Source organism: Hyaena hyaena, unplaced genomic scaffold, assembly GCF_003009895.1.
Source record: "Hyaena hyaena isolate Hyena2069 unplaced genomic scaffold, ASM300989v1 scaffold_215, whole genome shotgun sequence".
Classification (NCBI taxonomy): domain Eukaryota; kingdom Metazoa; phylum Chordata; class Mammalia; order Carnivora; family Hyaenidae; genus Hyaena; species Hyaena hyaena.
Genome location: NW_024080846.1, coordinates 1055266 through 1077934, shown reverse-complemented (window position 1 = coordinate 1077934; position 22669 = coordinate 1055266). Strand labels below are relative to the sequence as shown.

The 22669-nt window shown below is 50.8% G+C and overlaps 1 protein-coding gene across 7 annotated transcripts in view; it reads right to left on the bottom strand.

Moving 5' to 3' along the window:
• The window catches only part of FGFR1 (fibroblast growth factor receptor 1), a 50473-nt gene that overhangs the window by 2893 nt on the left and 24911 nt on the right, over window positions 1-22669 (bottom strand). Inside the window, exons 3-13 of one of the 7 annotated variants that reach the window (XM_039242529.1) lie at window positions 13012-13278; window positions 11581-11670; window positions 11149-11321; window positions 8550-8673; window positions 7370-7560; window positions 5114-5258; window positions 2711-2913; window positions 1680-1825; window positions 1368-1489; window positions 785-895; window positions 112-302 (exon numbers count right to left, since the gene is read on the bottom strand). In XM_039242529.1, the coding sequence (XP_039098460.1) occupies window positions 112-302; window positions 785-895; window positions 1368-1489; window positions 1680-1825; window positions 2711-2913; window positions 5114-5258; window positions 7370-7560; window positions 8550-8673; window positions 11149-11321; window positions 11581-11670; window positions 13012-13278 (1763 nt within the window). The remainder of the gene's footprint in view (window positions 1-111; window positions 303-784; window positions 896-1367; window positions 1490-1679; window positions 1826-2710; window positions 2914-5113; window positions 5259-7369; window positions 7561-8549; window positions 8674-11148; window positions 11322-11580; window positions 11671-13011; window positions 13279-22669) is intronic. The other 6 variants (XM_039242530.1, XM_039242527.1, XM_039242528.1 and 3 more) reach the window with 6 other exon arrangements.

Sequence of the window (22669 nt, the reverse complement as noted above, 5' to 3'; positions counted from 1 at the left end):
GTCCCCGAGAGCCGCAGACAGCACAGGGAGGATTAAAAGTCATGGACGCAGAGTAAGGAGGGCTCTGTTCCCACCCCGACTTCGCCCCAGGGGAACCTTCAGGTGCCACACCTTCTTGGAGGCGAGATACTCCATGCCTCGGGCCACCTGATAGGCGCAGGAGACCAGGTCCTTGGAGGAGAGCTGCTCCTCTGGGTTGTGGCTGGGGTTGTAACAGTACTCCAGCCCGGGGGGCCGCCGGGCCTGCAGGTATTCCCGTAGGTTGCCTTTGGACGCATACTCCACAATGACGTACAAAGGACCTGGGAGCGCGGGGACAGACAGGCCATCAGGCAGGGCAGGTGGGCGCCCCGGGTCAGCTCCACCCTGAGGAAACCCCACCCCCAACTGCACACCACGTGTCTGTCCTCCAATCCTAACTGCATCTCTAGGGAGCCTGGGAAATTCATTCCACAACCCAAAGAAAGCTAGGGGAAGTGATTTTTCCCAGCATGCTCTAGGAAGTTCCTGCAAAGTTGGGTTGGGGGAGGAGGGTAAGAGCTCTAATTTAGACCACGAGGATTCACCTGGTTCTATCCACATACTACTCTCAGATGAACACCTATGGGCACTGCACTAACCCAGACCCCAAGAGGTAACCCCAACTACTGCTAAGCTGGCCCCCGATACCCCCAGCTCGTGATCTTCTCGCCAGCAGACACTGTTATCTGAGTGGGATGCCCAGGTTGCTGGCTGAGACCCTGCCCCAGCTGGGGTGGGAGAGCTGGCCTGGCTTAGTGCCTACCGTCCTGCGTGCAGGCCCCCAGCAGGTTGATGATGTTCTTGTGCTTCCCGATCATCTTCATCATCTCCATTTCTGAGATCAGGTCGGACAGGTCTTTCTCTGTCGCATCCGCTTTACACACAAACCAGAAGGGCATGAGACTCATTTACGTAGAAGGGAGGACAAGAGGGGGAAAGCTAAGGGAGAGGGGATGAGGCATATGCCCGAGGAGTCCCTATCCTCCGAACTGGCTTCTCTCCTCCCCGTTTCACACCCAAATCTATTTTCCCTTCCCTCTCCTGAGAGCGGTTGTTGGCAGTATGTGCTCATGAGTGGGATGGAGGATATGATAAGAAAAACCAGCCAGCAACGGGATCTAGAATAAACACCTGGCCACCACCCAGACTGATGCCGAGGAACAAAGTGTGATCATGGCAATCTCGGGGTACGGAATGCCCCTCCACTCCCAGGAGGTGCCCGGCAGGCAGTGTAGCCCGTGTGGACAGTCAAAGAGCACCGGAGAGTATGTTCTACTTGGCCTGAGGCCCACAGTTTGCTCAGAAAAGGAAGGGGCTGTTTTTGCAAGGACAGAACCATCACTTACACTTCAGCATCTTCACAGCCACTTTGGTCACACGGTTGGGTTTGTCCTTGTCCAGCCCAATGGCCTCCGCCAACACCACCTGCCCAAAGCAGCCCTCTCCCAGGGGTTTGCCTAAAACCAGCCTTTTGGGAAAACAAAGGGTGGTGTGAGTGGGGGCTGGTAAAGGTCAGGCCTTGAGAGGGCATCCTACTTCCACCTGTCCATAGTCCACCCAACTGAGAACAGAAAGTGTCAACTATTATTTCTGGGGGCATCTGGTATACCTTCACTCCAAGCTGGGGACTTCCTCAGAAACTGAAGTTAGAGTATTACCTGTCTCGAGGCAGCTCCCAGCGAGGGTCTTCGGGAAGCTCATATTCAGATACCCCAGCCAGCATGGGGGTTCCACTAGAGGAGAGACGTGAGGGCCGAACCAGCAGAACCCCAGAGTTCATGGACGCACTAGAATCAGCCGACACCTACAGGGAAGCGTGGGGTCACCCTTCTAGCGAGGATGAGGTGGGCGCGGGGGGTTGGGGGACTGAGTAGCATCAGATTCCTGCGACTCCTCACCAGGGCTCTCCACCAATGGCAGAGCATGTATGTATCTGGTATCTGACACTCCTTCTCTAACACAGAGGGATGGGAAGACCACAAAGGTCTCAAGGCCTAAGTTCTAAAACTACCTTACTTTTGCCACTGGCCAGCCTTCCCAGGCTTCCATCCACTCACCTTCAACACAAACAAACCAGGCCTACCTCTTCCAGACTGATATTTTAGAAGTTACCATTGCAACCACAATTCCATTCCTGTCCCATTCTTTGTGAAAATCCTGCCTCAAATTATGGATTCCTAACGCCCAAAGCACCTTCCAGAATTAGCACCTCTCTGAATGAATGTTCCCTCCCTTCCACACGCCTTCACCCTCTGTTCCATTTCCTTGGACGAGAGGAGGGTGGTGTCCTGGAGAGGAGAGAGCGAGGCATCCTGGCACCTGACTCAGGCCCTCTTCTCTACTCTGTATCTTTGCACCTGTAACTGGCCCTCAGGGAACAGTTCACAAGTGCAGTATCAGTAGCACCTACAGCCTGGCTAGGGCCTTCTCCCAAGCCATGTGCTGGGGGAGCAAGGGGCTCGCAGTTCGGGTATGGTGGGCACATGGAATTCATGGGCTAGCACAGCTTGGAACCCAACTCTGGAACACTTAGGACATTCCACTGCCTCTGGCCCAGAAGTTAGAAAGAAAAGCTGGAGGTGGTAGGTTGGGGACAGAGGAGCACAGGGCATTAGAATCCTAGAGTAAAGCCCCTGGGGGCACAGGGAGGGAAGGTGATGCAGAGCGTGCAAATCCCCTATCTACTTTCTGTTACCTGTCTGCGCAGAGGAATGCTCTTGGCTAGCTTGTGCACGGCCATCTGGCTGTGAAAGTCGCTCTTCTTGGTGCCACTCTTCATTTTGTAGATGATGACAGACCCCACCATGCAGGAGATGAGGAAAGCCCCCGTGCAATAGATGATGATCTCCAGATACAGGGGCGAGGTCATCACTGCCGGCCTCTCTTCCAGGGCTGAGTCAGTGTGAACAGCGTGTTAGCAGGCATGTTAGCAGTGCACTAGGCTTCCAGCTTCATAAGAAAAACAACCCCCATCTCCCTTCCTCTGAGACTTTTTCAGGGCAGAGAATGAACCAAGTCAGGTCCTAGCTGGGACTGCGGTCTGGCACAGAGTCGATCAGATATCCTACCATCTTTGAGTCTTCCTGACCCTGACTCGGATCCCTCAAGAGGGATGAATCGGAACTATCTTGCTACTTGAGGTCCATCCTCATTCACTCATTCAGAAGCCCACCTTGTTCGGCTGGACCACTGGGCTCGACAGGTACCAGGTCCCCAACAGTGCTTTCTCAGTTGCCTCATGGAAAACATGGCCCTTCCCCACAGGGCCTCAGCCTTGTGTGCTTACACCTATCACATGGGACACGTGGGACCATTTGTCTTTTGTCCCTGAGAGCCCATGGCACCCTGAGGGCTGGGTCCTGGCGTCTTGTTCATTTCCACATGCCATAGCGCCTCACATATGGTGACACCCACATAATGAGAACAAGGGGGTAGGGAAGGGAGGACCCCAGTCGGTCCTCGCCTTTTGCCCATTTCCCCTGTGTCAGGTCAGACCTGCAAATATTCTTGCCTACATGCCTAGCTGAACCACAGGCAGACCTGGCTTCATTTCCAACCATGGCTGGCTGGGCTGCTTGAGAGGAGAATGTAAACTTTGCTGCACTTCTTAAGAATCTACTCTCAGGGGGCGCCTGGGTGGCTCAGTCGGTTAAGCGTCCGACTTCAGCTCAGGTCATGATCTCAACAGTTTGTGGGTTCAAGCCCCACGTCGGGCTCTGTGCTGACAGCCAGCTCAGAGCCTAGAGCCTGCTTCAGATTCTGTATCTCCCTCTCTCTCTGACCCTCCCCTGCTCACACTGTGTGATTATTTCTCTCTCAGAAATAAATAAAACATTAAAAAAAAATTATACTCTCAGGCCCTAACTCCTGACACTGAACAAGGGCATGGAAGAAGAACATACTGTTTTATTCTTGTCTCCCACCTTTCATTTAGAATGCAGCCTGTTTCCCACAGAAGCCCGTACAGTTGAGCCCACCCTTCCCTCGCACACAAGAGGCCGGGGGGCTTCACGGTCCACTCCTTTGCCACCAGTGTGAACACCCCTCTTCCTCGCATGGCTTTCCTCCCAACCCTCCCCTTTCCAAAGACCCCAGCCAGCCACAGAGGCAGGCATGCGAGGGACCTCCCCAGAGAGGCACTAAGTGTGACCCCCAACTGAGCCCAAAGGAACTCCGGAGCCTGACAAGGAGACAGCAGAGCTGATAATAAGAGGAAGTGTTTCTGTTTTTCTCTTTCCCCAGTAAGGACAGACGAAGACAACTGACGGGGACCACACACGGGACACAGACAGCGACAGGGTAAAAACAGAACGCTTCTTCCCTGAAGCAGGGGTATTCTCAGACCCTGCTGGGCAAGCAGGGCAGAGGAAGACAGAGCAGCAGAAGGCAGCGTCAGCAGCAACAGGAACGGCCCAGCGCCCAGACCCACGTGCAGGACACTCAAGAGGCAGCGGTGACCAGCCCACCACCTGAGCAGGCTGCAGGCTCCCTCCTTCACAGTTCAGCACACAGATTGCCCCGCTCTTGAGAGGAGGAACGTCGGGAGCCAAAGAGGATAAACGGGCACCACTGAGTCCCCCTGTGGTCTCCTGAGGTGGAACCTCTCCTCCGAGATCAGAGGATGGCAGGGTGGGCTAGCACTGTTCCTTGCAAGCAACCAGCCCCCCAAATGCCTACATTTGGTTAGAGGAGGCGTGCATGGGCCTCTCTGAGACTTCTGGAGCCAGCGAAAAAGGATCAGACAAGCTGGGGAAGGCTGCTGGACCGAAGGAGGGAAGGAGCCTGCCCTGCAGGAGAGCTCGGCTGCAGGTTAACTCCCGATCCCATGCATGCATTGCATTGGCCAAGGGGAGAGCCAGATGCACGCACAGAGGTGGGAGGCCTCCGTGTTCCTGCAAAATGAGGACAGATCCTATGTGAGCTGAGAGGATCCAATGCTCAAGGCTGGACAAACTGCCAGGGCCACCTGCTGGCCCATGGCGGCCATTCCTCTCCCTCTCCTGGCTCTGTGTCTCCCCCGAGTCCCACGATGCATGCTCCCCCCGTGCCCGTGGCGAGGGCAGGACATCGAGAGGAGAAGTACAGTGTATACCTTCCAAAACGGTCAACCATGCAGAGTGATGGGAGAGTCCGATAGAGTTACCCGCCAAGCACGTATACTCCCCCGCGTCCTCAAAGGAGACATTCCTTAAGTGAAGCACTTCCATCTCTTTGTCGGTGGTATTAACGCCGGCAGTCTAGAAGAGACAACGGAAGCAAAATGGACAAGCACAGGACATGAGACCTCTAAGAGACACAGAGAAAGGGAGGGAGGAAGAGAAGGGGGGAAAACCGGAGGAAGAAATGCTCCCCAGCGTCTCCTTTGCAACAAGGAACAAACAAAAACCACCAGGCAGCGAGACCTGTTAGAGGAAGACAGTGAAACCCTGAGGGAGGGACTCCGCAGACCTGAGATGACGCTGGCTGGTTACGACCCTTCACCAGATGCTGGCAGCCCCTGGCCCATCCAAGCATGCGGGCGGGCAGTGGGCAGCATGGAGAAATGGGGCCCGGCGGCCGGGGGCTGTTTGGTTTCAGGTAAAGAAAGTCAGAGGGCACACACAGGAGGGATGAAAGGGTGCTGCAGTCGCACGTGCATGTGCGTGCGCACACACACACACACACACACACACACATGCATGCACGTGGCCTGCCAGCTTGCAAGGGGACATCTGGCCCCTTCTCTTCTCCACCATTCAAACCTCAGTCTGTAGCATCATTCACTACGCAGCCAGACTGTCCCCACAAGGACGCACACAGCCCAGGAGGACACAGAAGGCACAGAGGGAGCAGACACCAACACAGTACCAAACCAAAGCAGCCTCCCAGGCGGGGTATTTTTCCATGGCTCTGGGCTCTAGAAATACAGCAGGATAACAGGGGAGTTGGTGCTGGCTTCCCCATCTGCCCCAGCAGCTTGGGGCCTGAATCAAACTCCCAGCACAGGGCCCCATCCATCTCCCCATTACCTTTTGCCACAGGTCTGGTGACAGTGAGCCACGCAGACTGGTTAGCTTCACCAATATAATTGGAAACCTTACACACATACTCCCCGCTCTGGGCCTCTGTCACATTGAACAGGGTCAGCACCTCCGCATCCGAGCTATTAATCCCCGAATGCTAGAACAAACCAACGACAAGCCAGTCAGTGGGGCAAACACTGAGACGTGGCCATATTTTGCTCCCCTCTAACGTTAAGGCAGGCCCAGGGAGCTAAGGTGAGGGAGACTTTAGTGAGATGTACCATTTCTCTTTTTAGTACAACAAAACAAATTGACTTCAAAGGCCCAAAGCACCTGACTGAAATATAAACTAAAAAAAAAAAAGTCTACGGCCATACCACCCTGAACGCGCCCGATCTGGTCTGATCTCGGAAGCTAAGCAGGGTCGGGCCTGGTTAGTACTTGGATGGGAGACAAATTGACTTCAAAGGCCCAAAGCACCTGACTGAAATATAAAAAAAAAAAAAAAAAAAAAAAAAAAAAAAAAAAAAATCGCTGACCCCAATCAAACGTTCTGTGTTAAACCCACTCCTCCAGGTCTAGGCCAGGGACTATGAATGGAGACTATGGCCAAGGGCCAAGGCCACGGCCTCATCTCCTTCACAGCGGGCTTCAGCACCAATAGTGAAGGGAAGGGGTAGCCAGTAAAACTCTGGGGTGGCCAAGCCAGGGAAGGATGAGGTCTAACTCTGGGACCAGGAGGTAAACCACGTCCCCAGCTTCTGGTTTACTTCTTGTTGCGAGATCCACTGGGGAATTAGGCAATTACCTTCCCTGGATGAGTGGAGCATTCAGGGACAATGTAAGTCTGGGAGTGAGAGGAAAAAAGGAAGAAAATGCCATTATTCCTGATGCTGTTTAGAATTTACCTGTGGCATTTGCTTTTCCAACTCTACCTAAGAGTCCTGACCTTATCATTCATTCGCTCACTTGCCAGAAAGGACAGGCAGGACTTGGGAAATAGGGCAGAATCTGGGAAACATTTGCTGGAAAGACTTTGGTCCCAGGCAATGGAAAATCAGGAGTCCAAATGCCTTCCTTGAGTAGCTGACCCAAAAGCCTGAGCAAAGTCGCACTCGAAGCTCTTTAGAAACCAGCGATGCCCACCCCACACCCTGCCCTCTGTTCCCATTGCACCTCTACTCTGACCTGTCACTAGTTCTGGGGAATGTGGCTAGGTCCCATTTTAAAAGGGTAAGGGATGAGTCCCAATCGCCGGCGCTGAGCCTGACCACAGCAACTTGGGCCCTGGGTGATACAGGTCTCCTTCCCAGACCCAGCCCAACGGAGACTCGGGCAAAGATTACCTTTAAGATCTGGACATAAGGCAGGTTGTCTGGACCAATCTTACTCCCATTCACCTCGATGTGCTTTAGCCACTGGATATGGGGCTGTGGGTCACTGTACACCTTACACATGAATTCCACATTGCTGCCCAGGGCCACTGTCTTGTTGGCAGGCAACCCTGCCTGCAGGATGGGCCGGTGAGGAGACCGCTCTGTGGACGAAGAGAGAGGAGAGGCTTGTCAGGCTCTGCCATGGCCTGCTCCTGGCTGAGATGCTGACAGAGCATTTCCGGTCTCTGCCAAGCCCTAGCCCCTTGACCCTGAGTTGCGAGAAGAGAAGGGACACTCTCTCCTCAGGTCCTAAGCTATTAGGAACCTCCTTCCCAAGGCAATGCATCCATTTTCCCAGGCACCAGAAGTCCCTCTTGCCTTAATGGAGACCCCCATAACTTAGTCACACTCCCAGACCTCCCTAACTAAAATTACAGAGAGTCACTTAGACTTGCTATTCAAAGTGTGGTCCAAGAATAGCATCACTGGCAGCACTTAAGAGCTCACTAGCAATGCCAAACCTCAGGTCCTATCCCCCCGGACCAGAAGTTTCTTTTCATACCATATTTGCAAAGCCAAGATAGAATGCTAGCTGAGAAACTCTTGACCTTAAGATCTCTAGAGAATGAGATTCAGAGCCTCCGAAAGGAAGGGGCTGCAGTAACAGCACTCAGAGGCGTGGGGCTCTTCCTAGTGTTTCCTGCTATGCCCTGGATGCCCTGTACTCGGCATGGGTCTGCAGTCTTATGTTAAGGAGGTGTCTGAGTCGGGCCTCACTCAGCCTGCTCTTCTGCAGAGCGGGAATAACAGTGGCTGACCTTGCAGGGCCCGTAAAGCACCCAGCAGGCTGCTGGCACTGGTAGCTGCCAGTGTCTGTGCTATGTAACACCCTCTCCGGGTAGCCCCTGCAGACCAGCCACAGCACCTTCACTTTACAGTGAGTCATACAACTGTCCAATCTTCTCAACCATTTACAGGTAAGAAAAACGCACAAACAAGGCATGAAAAAGCTGACTGAGGTGACAGAGCTAGTAAACGCCAATGCCAGCCTGACTCTTTCTGTAAGTAAACCTGGACCCCGAGGCAGTTTTCTCAACGTCCTGCCCTCTTTCCTCTAAGCTCCTTAACCTTGTGGCCCCTGCCGTCTTACCCACGACGTCGAGCTGGTAGGTGTGGTTAATGCTGCCATACTCGTTCTCCACAATGCAGGTGTAGTTGCCCTTATCAGAAGGGACCACTGAGTCCATTATGATGCTCCAGGTGGCATAGCGGACCTGGAAAACATGCCAATAGCTCCACTGCGAGTCTGGAGGAAAATGGAGGCAGAAGCCACGGGAGGCACCGGCGCCCTTGCCACTCACCCTCCAATCACAGCCCAGAGCACACGGCCCACGTGGCCTGTGAGCCAGGACAGGGCAGAGACGGCTACCCTGGTCCATGTTCAGGAAAAGAACGTTATCAGGCAGACAGGCAGATGGGTACGAGGAACTCTGGGAGTCTGCCTGCAACAGCCAGAGCCGTCCATGGTCTGCACTCCTGCACTCTCCCCAGGGCACCGTGAGCTTCCCACTCCGCGCCTCTGTTCATGTCCTGGGCTGGAAGGGCTCCCCGCCAAGGTTCTGCCCTGTCTGCTCTTGACCTCTCCTTTCAAAACCCATCTCCTCCAGCCCAACCCTGGGTCAGGATGGTTCTCACTCCCTCTGTGTCCCAGCTGAAGCATCGATCACAGCCTGCTTTGTGCAGCAGTGTACAAGGACATCGGCCTTCTTACCAGACTGGAAATTCTTCCTGGGCAGGAATGCTGCCTTGTTGCATGGCAGTGCCTTGCAGATGGCAAGCATTTGGTAAATTAATTTATAATGTTTCTCCTATTTTTCCTGATCTTTTCTTTTTAAAAAAATTTCACTTTTTTTTAGGTTTATTTGTTTACTTTGAGAGAAAGAGAGCATGAACAGGAGAGGGGCAGAGAGAGAAGGAAAGAGAATCCCAAACAGGCTCTGTACGTGGGGCTCAAACTCCTGAACTGTGAAATCATGATCTGAGCTGAAACAAGAGTCAGACGCTTACCTGAATGAGTCACCCAGGTGCCCCTAAATTTTACTTTTTAAAGTAATCTCTACACCCAATGTGGGGCTCAAACTTACAACACTGAGATCAAGAGTCACACGCTCCACCGACTGAGCCAGCCAGGTGCTGAGATCTCTGCTTCTCTTATACAAGATTAATGGGGAAAGAGAAGCTAGGTGAAATGGGATATAAGGATGATCAGGGAGTCTAAAAGGTATCAGGGTGAAGTTCTTCCTAGAAATGTTGATGGGCAAAAGACAGACGATTCACACAGCAGCAAACGGAGATCACTCGTTAACATATGAAAATTCTAAGTTTGTTAATAAGCAGAACAATGCACAGGAGAACAATGGGATACTTTCATCATCTATCAAAGTTGTTGGCTCAGGTATGGTGAGCTTGTCATTCTCATACTCTGCTATGGGAAGATGAATCAATTGTCCCTTTTAGTAAAGTTAACTGCTACAACAATAAAATTAAATTAAAAAAATAAAATCACACCCAACTCATTACATCATACTCCATTAAAGCAAATATCACAATTAAAAATTTACATCTTCTGGGGCGCCTGGGTGGCTTAGTTGGTTAAGCGTCCGACTTTCGCTTAGGTCATGATCTCGCAGTTTGTGGGTTCGAGCCCCGTGTCGGGCTCTGTGCTGACTGCCAGCTCAGAGCCTGGAGCCTGTTTCAGTCTGTGACTCCCTCTCTCTCTAACCCTCCCCTGCTCACGCTGTCTCTCTCTCTCTCTCTCCTATAAATAAAAATATTTAAAAAAAAATTTACATCTTCTTATTGTACTTGGAACTCTGCTTGTCCAGTACACCTTCTGGAAAGACATGTGCTCAAGAGATGTCTGTACAGGGCCACCTGGGTGGGTGGCTCAGCTGGCTGAGTGTCCAACTCTTGATTTTGGCTCCAGTTATGATCTCACGGGTTCGTGAGTTCAAGCCCTACAACTGGCCCTGCGCTTATGGTGGAGACCCTGCTTGGGATTCTCTCTCTGCCCCTCCCCCATTCGTGCACTTGCACTCTCTCTCTCAAAATAAATAAATAAAACTTTTTTTAAAAAAAGAAATGTTCATGTAATAAAAGAGATTAAAGTCACCTAATTACCAGGGGTAAAAAAAGGTAATGGGACATATGCATCAAGGGCTTAAAAAACGCTTATACTTTGGTCTAGTAAACTTCACTTCTAGCAATATGTCTTAGGGAAGAACATTTTAAAACACTGACAAAGATTTACGTACAAAGATATTCACTATAACATAGTTCATAAGAGTGAAAAACCAGAAAATAACGAGTATCACAAAGCAGGTTATTAAATTATGGGACATTTTAATAATGAAATACTATGCAGCCATGAAAAATTATCTCTGAAACACATGGCTAAAGACACGTGCTATAACGTTAACAAGGGAAAGAAATTCTACACATACTGCGATGAACTATGTAAAAACCATACATGTAAGAAAAAAGACTAAAAAGATTTTAAAACTTCATTTGAAGTTTTTATATTTGGAATTTTTCTAAAGTACACATATTTACAGTTACAAAGCATTACTTCAAACTATTAATGGCACATAATAAGGATTTTCTATGTAGATTTTTCATTCATCTTACATTAACTTACACACACACACACACACACACACACACACACACACACACACACACACACGTACCTTATAGCCTCCGATCCTGTGGTCAGGTTTGAATTCCTTGCCATTTTTCAACCAGCGTAGTGTGGGGTTAGGAGTTCCACTGGAAGGACACTTGAACTTCACAGTCTTGGCAGCTGGCACCGCGTGCAATTTCTTTTCCATCTTTTCTGGGGATGTCCAGTATGGAGCCACGGCTACCCAGGGAAAGCCAAGAGAGACAGGCAAGGGGCCAGTCAGGTTCAGGAGCAGGGGCCCAGGCCAGGACCTGGAGGTGTCCCCGCCTACCTGGCCAACACCTGTGAGCAATGCCCACACTAATCAGGGCGCCCAAGGGATCCCATGACTCTATATGCCCTTTCCTCCCCTTCTCCTAACAATCACCGGAGCCTCCCCCTTCCCACTCAAACCCAAGGCCCGGCCCGAAGGGCAGTAAGATAGGAAACAGTGTCTCACGCATACGGTTTGGTTTGGTGTTATCTGTCTCTTTCTCCTCTGAAGAGGAGTCATCATCATCATCGTCGTCCTCCGAGGAGGGGAGAGCATCTATGGGAAGAAGGGGGCACTGAGGTCCCTTAGAGGGAAAGGGGCTCACCAGATTTCCATCCATATCAACAGTCAGCCATGAACATAAAGGCCAGTCCAGTTACAGAACGAAGGCATCTGGACCCCCCAGTCCCATTCCACCCTTAGTGACAGTCTCTCTGTGGGACAGAAATGGTTATTTAGGAACTGCCTGTCCCCTGCCTTCCCCAGCCCAACGAGTGCCCCTTTCTGTCCAGAAGCCTTGATACTGGCCAGTTCCATCAGGGGCAGCGGGTCCCCTTGGACTGTACCAACTCAGTACCAGCCAGATGTGCTGGGTCTCAGAACTAGCAGCCAGGGGAATCTGTGTGCATTCTTCTTCCAAAACCCAGACAGATCTAGGCACGCTGTGGCCAGATGCTACTTTTAAAGCCATGAGGCTGAACAACTCACAGCTGGAATTCTCCTAGCTTGTATCTGCTAAGGTCTGGGGGCTGCCTTTCTTGGCCAGAGCAGATAGGGAGTCCACCACACAGTCCGCAGCTGCCGACACTTCTCCCCAAGAATCCAACCCTTTTAAAAGGCTTGAGACACGTGTGGTCACCAGTTCATGCCAGATCTTTTTCTAGTCCTTCCTAGTGCTTTTGGGGGTCTGGAGGGAAAGAAAGGAGGCAAGTCCTTCAGCCGGGGGCAGGTTCTAAATAATGCTTGAAGGGGAGGAGATGCCCGGCCCTCCCCCCAGAATGCACAAATGGCATCAAGAAAATTTCAGCTCCTCTTTGTTTAACCCTAGAGTTTTGTAAAACTCATGTTCTAAAAGTGTCAGTTTCCCAAAGACCCAGAACTCTCGGGTTCCCTGGCTGCCCTTAATACAGCTCAAGGAGCTGGAAGACAGATGTTTTCCATGAAGCCTGTGAGTATGGCGGTGCGCCTGGATCCTTTTCCATCACAGTAGGGACCTACCTCACCACGTGTTCTGGGGCTCTAACCCCTAAGCCAAGTACCAAGTCCGAATGGCAAGGGAATGACAGAATGGATGCCGGCCAAGCCCCAGGTAGCACCTGGAGGTCTGGGCAAGCTGTGGCGGAAAACAGTCAGTGTCTTACTGACCTAAGTGTATCAGCAGTCACTTGAGGCAGCCCCTGGAGGCTGAGGATCTCTGACCTGAGGCCTGCCCCACCTGGTCACCCCGCTGAGAGCTAAGCCACGCGGCGGGCAGGGAGCAATGTTAGTGGGCAGCAGTTTCGGAAGCAGAGTGGGGGCAGATCACGAAGGGGAGGAGGTTCACCTCCCCCTGAAACTAGCAGAGAGGGTTGGAGGGGTGGGTCCAGGGAGAGGGGGAGGGCAGGCTTTGCTACCAACCTGAGACATTGACGGAGAAGTAGGTGGTGTCGCTGCCTGAGGGGCTGCTGGTCACACAGGCGTAGAGGCCGGAGTCGGCAGGCACCGAGTCCCGCACCTCCACCTCCTCCCCCGTGATGCGGGTACGGTTGCTCTCCACCAGCTGCACCCCGTCCCGCAGCCAGTTGATGCTCTGGACATCGTCCCGCAGCCGACAGCGAAGCTGCAGCAGGTCACCAGGGTGGACCAGGAAGGACTCCACTTCCACAGGGGCTCCCCAGGGCTGGGCTGCAGCCACCCACAGGGGCCGGGAAGGGGGACCAAGGGATGGGGCAGGAAGAGGGGGAGAAGTGAGAGGGGGAGAGACAAAGGGAATTAGGCTAGCTAGCCGCACTGAGCAGCAACATCTCAGGGGCTACAGAGCCGGGAGGCGAGAACCAGAATAGGCGTCAGTGGGAAACGGCTGGCTACCTGGAACCCCACCTCTTCTTCTATACCTCACGTCCCCAAAGGTCAAAAGAAGAAAGAGGCAAAGCCAGGAAGCAGCCACAGCAGCATTAAGCAGTTGATGGTTCATTTCACTCCATCCAAGGGGGGCGGAGGCCAGCCTCCCCCAGGGCTTCGTTGTGTCCAGACTGCCCCCCCGCCCCACACACTCAGTTCTCTGCCAAGGATGGCCACTTCCCAGGAGGACACCCTGTTTCTTTTTGGCCAGGCCAGCCTCACCCCTCTCTCTAGAAACAGCTGAGCAAACTCTGTCCCTCAAAACTCCAGCAGCACCGCCCCCTCAAGTTGAGAGAAGGCAATTTGTCAATAGGGGCCCTCGGTTCAAGTGACTCAGCAGGGAGGGGTCTGGCCTCACAGAGTCAGATGCGTAAGATGCATATGTGGGAGAGGCAGCCCAAGGAGAGGTCAGCTCAGGGGAACCTCTGGCTAACAGGTGTCGGGCCAGAGGATTCAGGGCTTTTGACTATATTAGGAACGGAGGCCTGCAGCTGCCACCAAGCCCACACTTGCTCTGGCTGCAGAAGCCCTTGCACACAAAGCTCCTTTCTCCTCATCCTACCACAGGGCTCCTCCTCTCCAGCCCTCCCACCTCCCCTCCCTCAACACACGGTCACACACACCCACGCCCCCTCACGTTCTTTCCCTGGATCCCGCGTGCCCCACGACTCACAAATCTGATGCAACTTGTTCACCCATTCACAACCAGCAACCGGGCACCCACACTGACAAGGGCGGCCTCAAGCCAGGCACACCCAGAGTCCACCATCCCTGACCGGGACCCGCTCTTGAGCATCCCTCCTTTACTAACTAGGGGGGAAATGCAGTTTCTGCTTCCTTCCGGGATGTTCAGTTGTGCTCCCTCCTGGCATCTTCTGCTCACTGTCCATGCCCCACCAAAAAGGGCACCTGATCCAGCTCACAACCACCACCTGACCTGTGTCTCCACCGCCCTGGGAGCCTTCTTTCTCACCCCTGGTTAACCATCGGAGGCTCAGCCGGGGCTCCTTGCAGGTCCCGCAAGTGCCCACCTTTGGAACACCCTCTCCCGTCCCCGCACCCTATTGTCCGTCAGGCCCCGTGCCCTGCCTGGCTCTTAGCTGCTGTCCAGTTCTCTGCCTGGCTGGGGACTTTGCCTCAAAGACTCTTCTGCCTCCCAGTCTGGGTCAGGTGCTCTCCCGCTGCACTCGTCTCCCTGAAGGACTGTCCCCTTTCCTGGGTTGAGTTCTGAGGGTGGGGACACACTGTATTTACTTTTAAATCCCCAACACCCAGTACAGTGCTTGGCACACAAGAGTTGCCCAACAAACGCTTGTTGGATGATGCATGGTTTCCTCACAGTCTTCCTTCCTAACCTCCCTTTTCCCCTTCACTGCCCTCACTGTAACGCACTCCTTCTGAAGTGCTACCCAGATGCCAAAGCTTACAAATGAAGAAATGAGCGTCCTGGACGTCAGATGGCACCAGGGACTAACAGCCGCTTTCCTCAGAGGGGCCAAGGCGGCGGTCCCTGACCTTCTTCAACCCAAGGGCTGTCTTAAATAGTGGGTAAATACTGAGTCATTGAAGGTGGGGGTGCTGCTTCAAAAGGGTTTGGAAGCCGCTAGGCTAGCAAGCATTTATATTTTAGTGAATCAGGTCAAGAAAAACCCCACAAAGGTGAGCAAACCACATAACTGATTAAAAATAAGCTTTTGTGGGTCTTAAAAAAAAAGTTACGGTTTCCATTTTTAATGGATTGTGGTCTTGCCAAAAGGTAGAAGAAAAGCAGTTCAGACTTGATCCTTAAGGAAAACAGCAGACACCCCTATTGATCAAATCTCTGTTCCCTCCAGTGACCCCACTGATTAAATATTTTGCAGCTTGTGATTCTGTACAAGCCGTTGGTCAAACAGTAAACTTGGTAAACTCGAATTCTTAGCCTCTGGCATCACAGCCTATTTTGATAGGTCCTGGGGACAAAAAGGGAGTGAGAAGAACATGGGCATTTCCCCAAGAGAAAGCAGCAAAGGGACACTGGCCCTGCTGAGACCAGCTCTGGCTTATTCTAGCTTGGAGTCCTAAGTTCCTGCTTGCTCCAACCAGGATGTGCAAAGAAAAGTTCTACAACATATGTAAAAAGCCTCGGGCTCGGTGGTTAGGTGTCCAGCTCTTGAGTTCAGCTCAGGTCATGATCCCAGGGTCACAATGACAGCACGGAGCCTGCTTGGGATTGATTCTCTCTCTCTCTCTCTCTCTAGAATAAATATAATTTTTAAATATTTCTTTTTAATGTTTATTTTTGAGAGAGAGAGACAGAGCAGGAGTAGTAGGCAGAGAGAGAAGGAGACACAGAACCCGAAGTAGGCCCCAGGCTCTGAGCTGTCAGCACAGAGCCTGATGCGGGGCTCAAACCCATGAACCATGAGATCATGACCTGAGCTGAAGGTGGATGCTTAACTGAATGGGCCACCCAGGTGCCCGTCTCCAGAATAAATACATTAAAAAAAAAAAAAAGAAGAAGACTGAAGCAATCTGTTAAATAAATAAATAACTAGCTAGCTAGCTTCAAGGACCACCTTTCTTTTCTTTGCCCCTGGAGTTTTGTCCCTTTATTCTCCTGACCAAGATCCTGTACCGTGTATAGGATAAAATCAAAATCCTTGCTTGCCCTTCAAGGCTCACTGACAATCTGTTCCCACCTCTCCATGCAGCCTTCTCCCTACCTTCCACTTCAAGGCTGGCTGTTCTCTCACATTCTTCTTTCACAATAAAACTTAACTTCTGCTGGGGGCGCATGGGTGGCTCAGTCGGTTAAGCAACTGACTTTGGTTCAGGTCATGATCTCACGGTTCGTGGGTTCGAGCCCTGCGTTGGGCTCTGTGCTGACAGCTCAGAGCCTGGAGCTTGTTTCAGATTCTGTGTCTCCCTCTCTCTCTGACCCTCCCCTGCTCACACTCTCTCTCTCTCTCTCTCAGAAATAAAAACATTAAAAAACAACAACAACAACTTAACTTCTGCTCAAGACAGCAATGTGATTCTGTAGCCCTCCCAGCCCACACTGCTCAAAGCGCACCATCAAAGCCAGCCAGGAAGCCCTCTCTTGTCCCTACTGTTGCCACCCCAACTGTCTGTAAAACTGTCTATACAAACCACACAAATTCACACTTGATCACATACCATCTTGTTTCTTTTAAACCATCTTTATTGAGATATATTCACATACCCTAAAATTCACCCATTTAGGGTATACAGTTTGATTTTTTTTAGTATATTCACAGTTATGCAACCATCACCACAATCAAACTTTAAAGTTCATTTATTTATTTTATTTAGCAGTGGGGGGAGGGTGGGGTAAGAGCAGGGGAGGGCCAGAGAGAGGGGCAGAGTGAGAGGATCCCAAGCAGGCTCTACATTGTCAGCATGGAGTGTGATGCTGTCCAGGCTTGAACTCATGAACCACATGAGATCATGGCCTGAGCTGAAGTCAGACATTTAACTGACTGAGCCACCCAGGTGGCCCCACAATTTAACTTCAGAAATTAAAAAAAAAAATTTTTTTGTTTTAAGTTTATTTCTTTATTTTGAGAGAGAGAGAGAGAGAGAGACCCCAAGCTGGGGAGGGGCAGAGAGAGAGGGAGAGGGAGAGAATCCTAAGCAGGCTGCACACTGACAGCAAAGAGCCCAATGGCGGGGCTCAAACTCACAAACTGAGAGATCATGACCTGCGTTGAAAACAGGAGTCAGACGGTTAACGGACTGGGCCACCCAGGCACCCCTAACTTCAGAATATTTTTATCACCTCCAAAACAAACCCCATACCCACTGGCAGTCACATTCCATCTCCTACCCCTTTCCTCAGTCTGGGAAGCTTGATACTTTCTCTATAGATGTGCTTATACTGGATATTTCATATGAGTGGTCTGTGACAGCTCTTCCATTTAGCATAATGCTTTTCAAGGTTCTTCTATGTGGTAACATGTCTTACTACTTTTTTTTAATGTTTTTGTTTTGTTTTGTTTTTTTCCCTGAGAGAGAGACAGCGTGAGCAGGGGAGGGTCAGAGAGAGAGGGAGACACAAATCTGAAGCAGGTTCCAGGCTCTGAGCTGGCTGTCAGCACAGAGCCTGACACGGGGCTCGAACCCATGAACCATGAGATCATGACCTGGGCTGAAGTCGGACACTTAACCAACTGAGCCACCCAGGCGTTCCCATGTCTCACTACTTTTAATGGCCAAGTAACACTCCACTGTATGGATATACCACATTTTATTTACCCATTCATTGGTTGATGGACACCTGGATATGCTGTTTCCTAAGAGTCACAGGTGTCCCTGTCTTCCTCTCCTAAGAAACAGAAAGCAATTCAGAGCAGAACTGCTTATTATAATTTTTCCAGAGTGCCTAACAATGTCACAAACCAAAAATATCCAATAGGTCTTGAACTGAATTTAGCCTATGGCCCAAAATCAGCCTACGGCTCTTGGGTTAGAGTGGATTTTTTTCTTCATGGCTAATAGTGCTCTTGGATGTGTGTCAATTTCTCTATTTTTAAAGCAGGGATAATGCCACTTTCTTCTAGGAGGTGACAGAAAGGTAACCAAGCACTTGCTGGATGACTGGACCCTGCCTGTCTGCATCACCGCCCTCAATAGTGGTCCAGGCCTATGTATGGTGTCTGATGTGAGGGCATCACTGCTCACTGGCAGCCTGTAACAGTTCAGTCACTACTCTCTATTCTCCGTTTGGTTTTTCTAGTGTCCTCCATTTATGTCCTTCCTGGGAAAGGCCCTTGTATCTGTGCTCCATCTCCTCTGATCTGGCTATTTTCTGGTCAAGACCAGCGGGCCAGGGCTATATTTGTTGTTGGGTGTCAGGTAGCAAGAAAGGAGAGGACACCTTCATTGGGCTGGCCATGAAAGACGAAGAAAAGAAAGCTGAGTGTATTGCTTGGCCACTTGAAACCTACATTCTAACACTTGGAGAACCTGGTTAATCGGAATGGGGGTGCTGTGAGGGAAGTGACAAGCCAGAACACCTGCTTTCTGCCTCTTGTTGTTTCCGAGAGATCAGGTGGGAAACAGAGGCTGGAGGATATTTGGTATCTGGATTCTGTGATGACCTAGGCTGAGGCTGAAAAGTGTCTGGCTGTGAATCGGATTACGACATTCACTCTTACAGGCTCTCTAGGGTGATGTGTTCTGATGCTCACATCACGGGGTCACTATTCTCATCACTGGGAGCGGGAAGGTTAAGGTTAGGGTTAGGGCTTGACTTGAATATCCCTAGAGGAGTAAGACTGCCAACACCTTGGCCAATTCTTTAGAAAACGGGAGCGAACAAAGGCTCCTCCTTGGTTGCCTGTATGTGAGACTGAGGCTTCTGGTCCTGAGGCAGGTTCCTGGGACAGTGCGGACGGTAGGTGTACCGTGGAAGGCTGTGCAGGCTGGATCCAGTACCTGCTTCAGTGAGAGTGAAAGGGAGTCCTACAATCATCAATCCCATCATACTTCTCTAACAGAGCCTCTCTATCCTCCAGGGAAAAGTAGGAGCAGATCAGGGACCCACACATTTTCATTAACCTCAGGGGACCAGCTAGAAAGGGGGCGCAGTGTTTCCCATTGTGCTCTCAGGTCTAGGAACATGATTAATGTTAATGGAGCCCACCGGAGTCCCATCCCTTCCTATATTTCTCCCAAAATACCAGGGCTTTGTAATTCCCAACAAGCTAAGAGGATGTACCATTTTGCTCGTGACACAACTGGCCGGAAATCTGCCACTGTCTTCCAGCAGGCAGCTCTGCCCTGGGCACATCAGATCAGATCCAAGTTCTTGATTCTAAATCTGAGTCTTCTGCCGGCTATGGGCAGGCGCTGTGCAGGGCGGGGAAATGGAGCCCCTGAAAAGACCCAAAGCCATACAAACTTTGTCATTTTTATGAAAAGACGAGACCCTAGTTCCCAAAAATCCAAGAAGATAGGGAGCTTTCTTCAAAATAGCTGTCACCGGGCACTTCTGTGAGCCCTGGTTACTGTGCAAGGAGAAGGCATGGATGAAACAAAGGAGCAGACCCATGCCTTGCTCTAACCAGGGCAAGATTTACACAACGCCTTGACACGATAAGGCATTTTATATTGCAACATGAGACACCTGGAGAACATGAGAATCCAGCAGAACTTAAAAAAAAAAAAGTATTGGCGGTCAGAGCAGACAGCAGTGTTCACAGCACAGGCTGGACATAATGGTAGCTGCGCTGACAGCTCAGAGCCTGGAGCCTGCTTTGGATTCTCCCTTCTCTCTGCCCCTCCCTTGCTCACACTCTGTCTCTTTCTCTCAAAAATAAATAAAAACATAAAAAAAAAAAAAAAGAACTTAGATGGGGAGGGGCACCTGGGTGGCTCAGTTAGTTAAACAGTCAAACATCAGACTCTTAATTTTTGGCTTAGGTCATGATCTCACAGTTCATGAGTTTAAGCCCTGTGCTGGGCTGTGCACTGACAGCTCAGAGCCTGCTTGGGATTCTCTCTCTCTCCCTCTCTCTCAAAATAAATAAGCGTAGAGGAAAAAAAAAAAAAAGAATTAAGATTGGGAGTATAAACTCTGGGGGCAGGGGTGCAGAAAAGGATGGGATGCTTACAAGTAGGGTTGTGCCTGGAGATGAAGGAGGGTAGGAGACAAGGCTAGAATGTATGGCCTGCTTGTACCAGAGGTTCATGGCAGAAAATAGCAAAAAATAATGATTCCAACCTGTGAGGTGGGGAATAGATAAAACAGAAGCACTAAAGAAGTCCCAGGGAACACATTTCCCTGCAGACCTTTCCTGCCGCATGGACAAACATACCTGACAATGTATTTTGAAATGCCACTTCACCAGCCCTGATCCCGTAACAGCCAATTTGGTTTGAGTTATCCATGTCCAAACTCCACCACTTAACATGAACCCGGTGAAGAATAACAACATATTTGCATAGCACTTTGCAATTTACTATGTACTTTTCCCTATATTATCTTGGGATCGTAAAACAATGCTGAAAACGGTCATGCTAATTAATACTGGCCATATTTACAGCGTGCTGACTGTATCCGATATATTGTGAAAGCTTCTAGCCCAGATTCTCATCCAATCCCTTATAAGGTAGGTACTATTATGATCTCTACCCTATGGATGCAGAAGCTCCCTACATGCCAAGCACATTTAATCACCCCAACCCTCTGAAGTAGGTACCATTATAACCCTCGTTTTACAGAGGGGACACTGAGGCACAAAGAGATTCAGTATTTGTCCAAGACAGCCCACCTAGCTAATAAGTGGCCAAGCTGGGATTCAAACCCGGGTGGTCTACCTCTCCAGAGGCCACACATGTCCAGAGCCTAGGTCTATCACTTTGAAAAGTAGCCTCTACCCTCACTTTGCTTTTGCAATCTCTGACTTTTGAGAAGTGACTGAAACCCCTTTCGTTGAGCCCCCGATCCTAACGGCACCCATGTCTCCCACCTCCTTGTATGAGCTTCTGAAGTTGCTTTGACCTTTTCCTGTCTTCTTATTCCTTGCCACTCACCACCTCTACCTTATACTTTAGGGCTTTTTAACTTATAAACACATTTTCCCATCCATGCACATCTAGCTTTTAAAGCTGAACAGGTATGAATGTGCACGTTTGGCCAAGTGAGGAAATGAGGGTGTGGGGGCAGGCTCAGGACTAAGAATAATACCCTATTTTGGTATGGTACTTGATACTTCAAAAGGCATGTTTATTCATGTTCATGTTATTGGTGTTCTTTCCCATCTAAACACACACACACAAAAAGGAGAGAGAGAGGAGAGAGAGAGATTGAGGGACTTCTCTCAAAATCACAAAACAGGGATCAGCACTTGATGCTGGGTCTGCCAGGGCCTGGGCCCCCTGCAGTGTCACACTTTTCACCCAGCACTCGAGGCAGTGACAGGTGACCCACTAGAGGTACTTACTGCAGCTCTGACCACTGGCGGACAGCACAGTCCCGCCCTCGCTGTGTCTCTGGCTCAATTCTGGATCAGTCACCTGACACCTTCTCTTGCCCTAAGCCCCTCACCTCTGACAGTTTACAGCTGAGCTGATGACCTCTGATGACCCCTGCCCGACTCCGCTGTGAAGATTAAGAACATCAGGCAAAAGGGCCAGCTCTCCTGGTCACACATCCGACCGCCCCGGCCCTCCAGCCCTGACCTCTCTACACAGGCACCCTGCGTTCCATTCCCTCACACTCCATAGGACCTCGGTTTACTTCCTCCTTCTCCATGATCTGGAGCCCCTCAACCACAGACCCCAACCTCAGCTGTCCAATCTCCCAGCATCTTCGGCCAAGCCACTGCCCTCCCTGGCCCTCTTATGTTTGCCTTCTCCTAAAATGCCTGTTTCTTCTGTTCTCTCCCTCACTCCTCTAAGACTTTAAGACTCACTCTTATGAGACACCCCCAACTCGTCTTCATGCTATTCTTAATGTGCCTTTCCAGGACTCACAGCTTTTCATGACTTTCTCTTGGACTTATTCATGCTGCTTGCTTATCGGTCCATAAACACTCATCTTCTCTACCCTCTGTGGTGACCAGTGGCGTCATCTACACCCTACATCCCAAAGGATAACCGGCCCTTAACAAAGTCCAGGCCTGTGGTCTCGGGGTGGTGATTGCTGTCATCCCTATGAAATCCTTTTGATTTTGGATTTCTGAGTTAAGAAAATCGGGAGAGAACAGCCCATTCTCTTCGGTAACATGGGGGAACTGGTGGTCCAGGAATGTTTACAGTCTTGGCACAAACTCCCCAGAGATAAATGAGGGGGCAATTGTGGGTGGGGGAGGAACTCGGGGTGGCTTTGAAGGCAACTTAAAAGGAACACAGAACAGCGCGGCGGGGCTCCGGGAGCCCTCTGCAGAGGTTTTTTATTACGTTATTTTGGCTTTGAAATGGAACTGAAAACTTACTTTAGTCTGGCAAGGCCAGGCCGGAGCGGGGATCTCACTGAAATCTCGGGGAACGACTTTCCTCCTTGTACAAGCCGGGCTACAGACAGGAAGCCCTAAAGATACAGGAGAATGCCTGGAGCCCACGGTGTCCCCAACACCCAGGGAAAGCTGCGGAAATGGGGAGCACAGGCATGTGCGATAGGGGAGGCAGAACACCAAATCAATTAGCAGGGTCGGACACCCTGATCCCG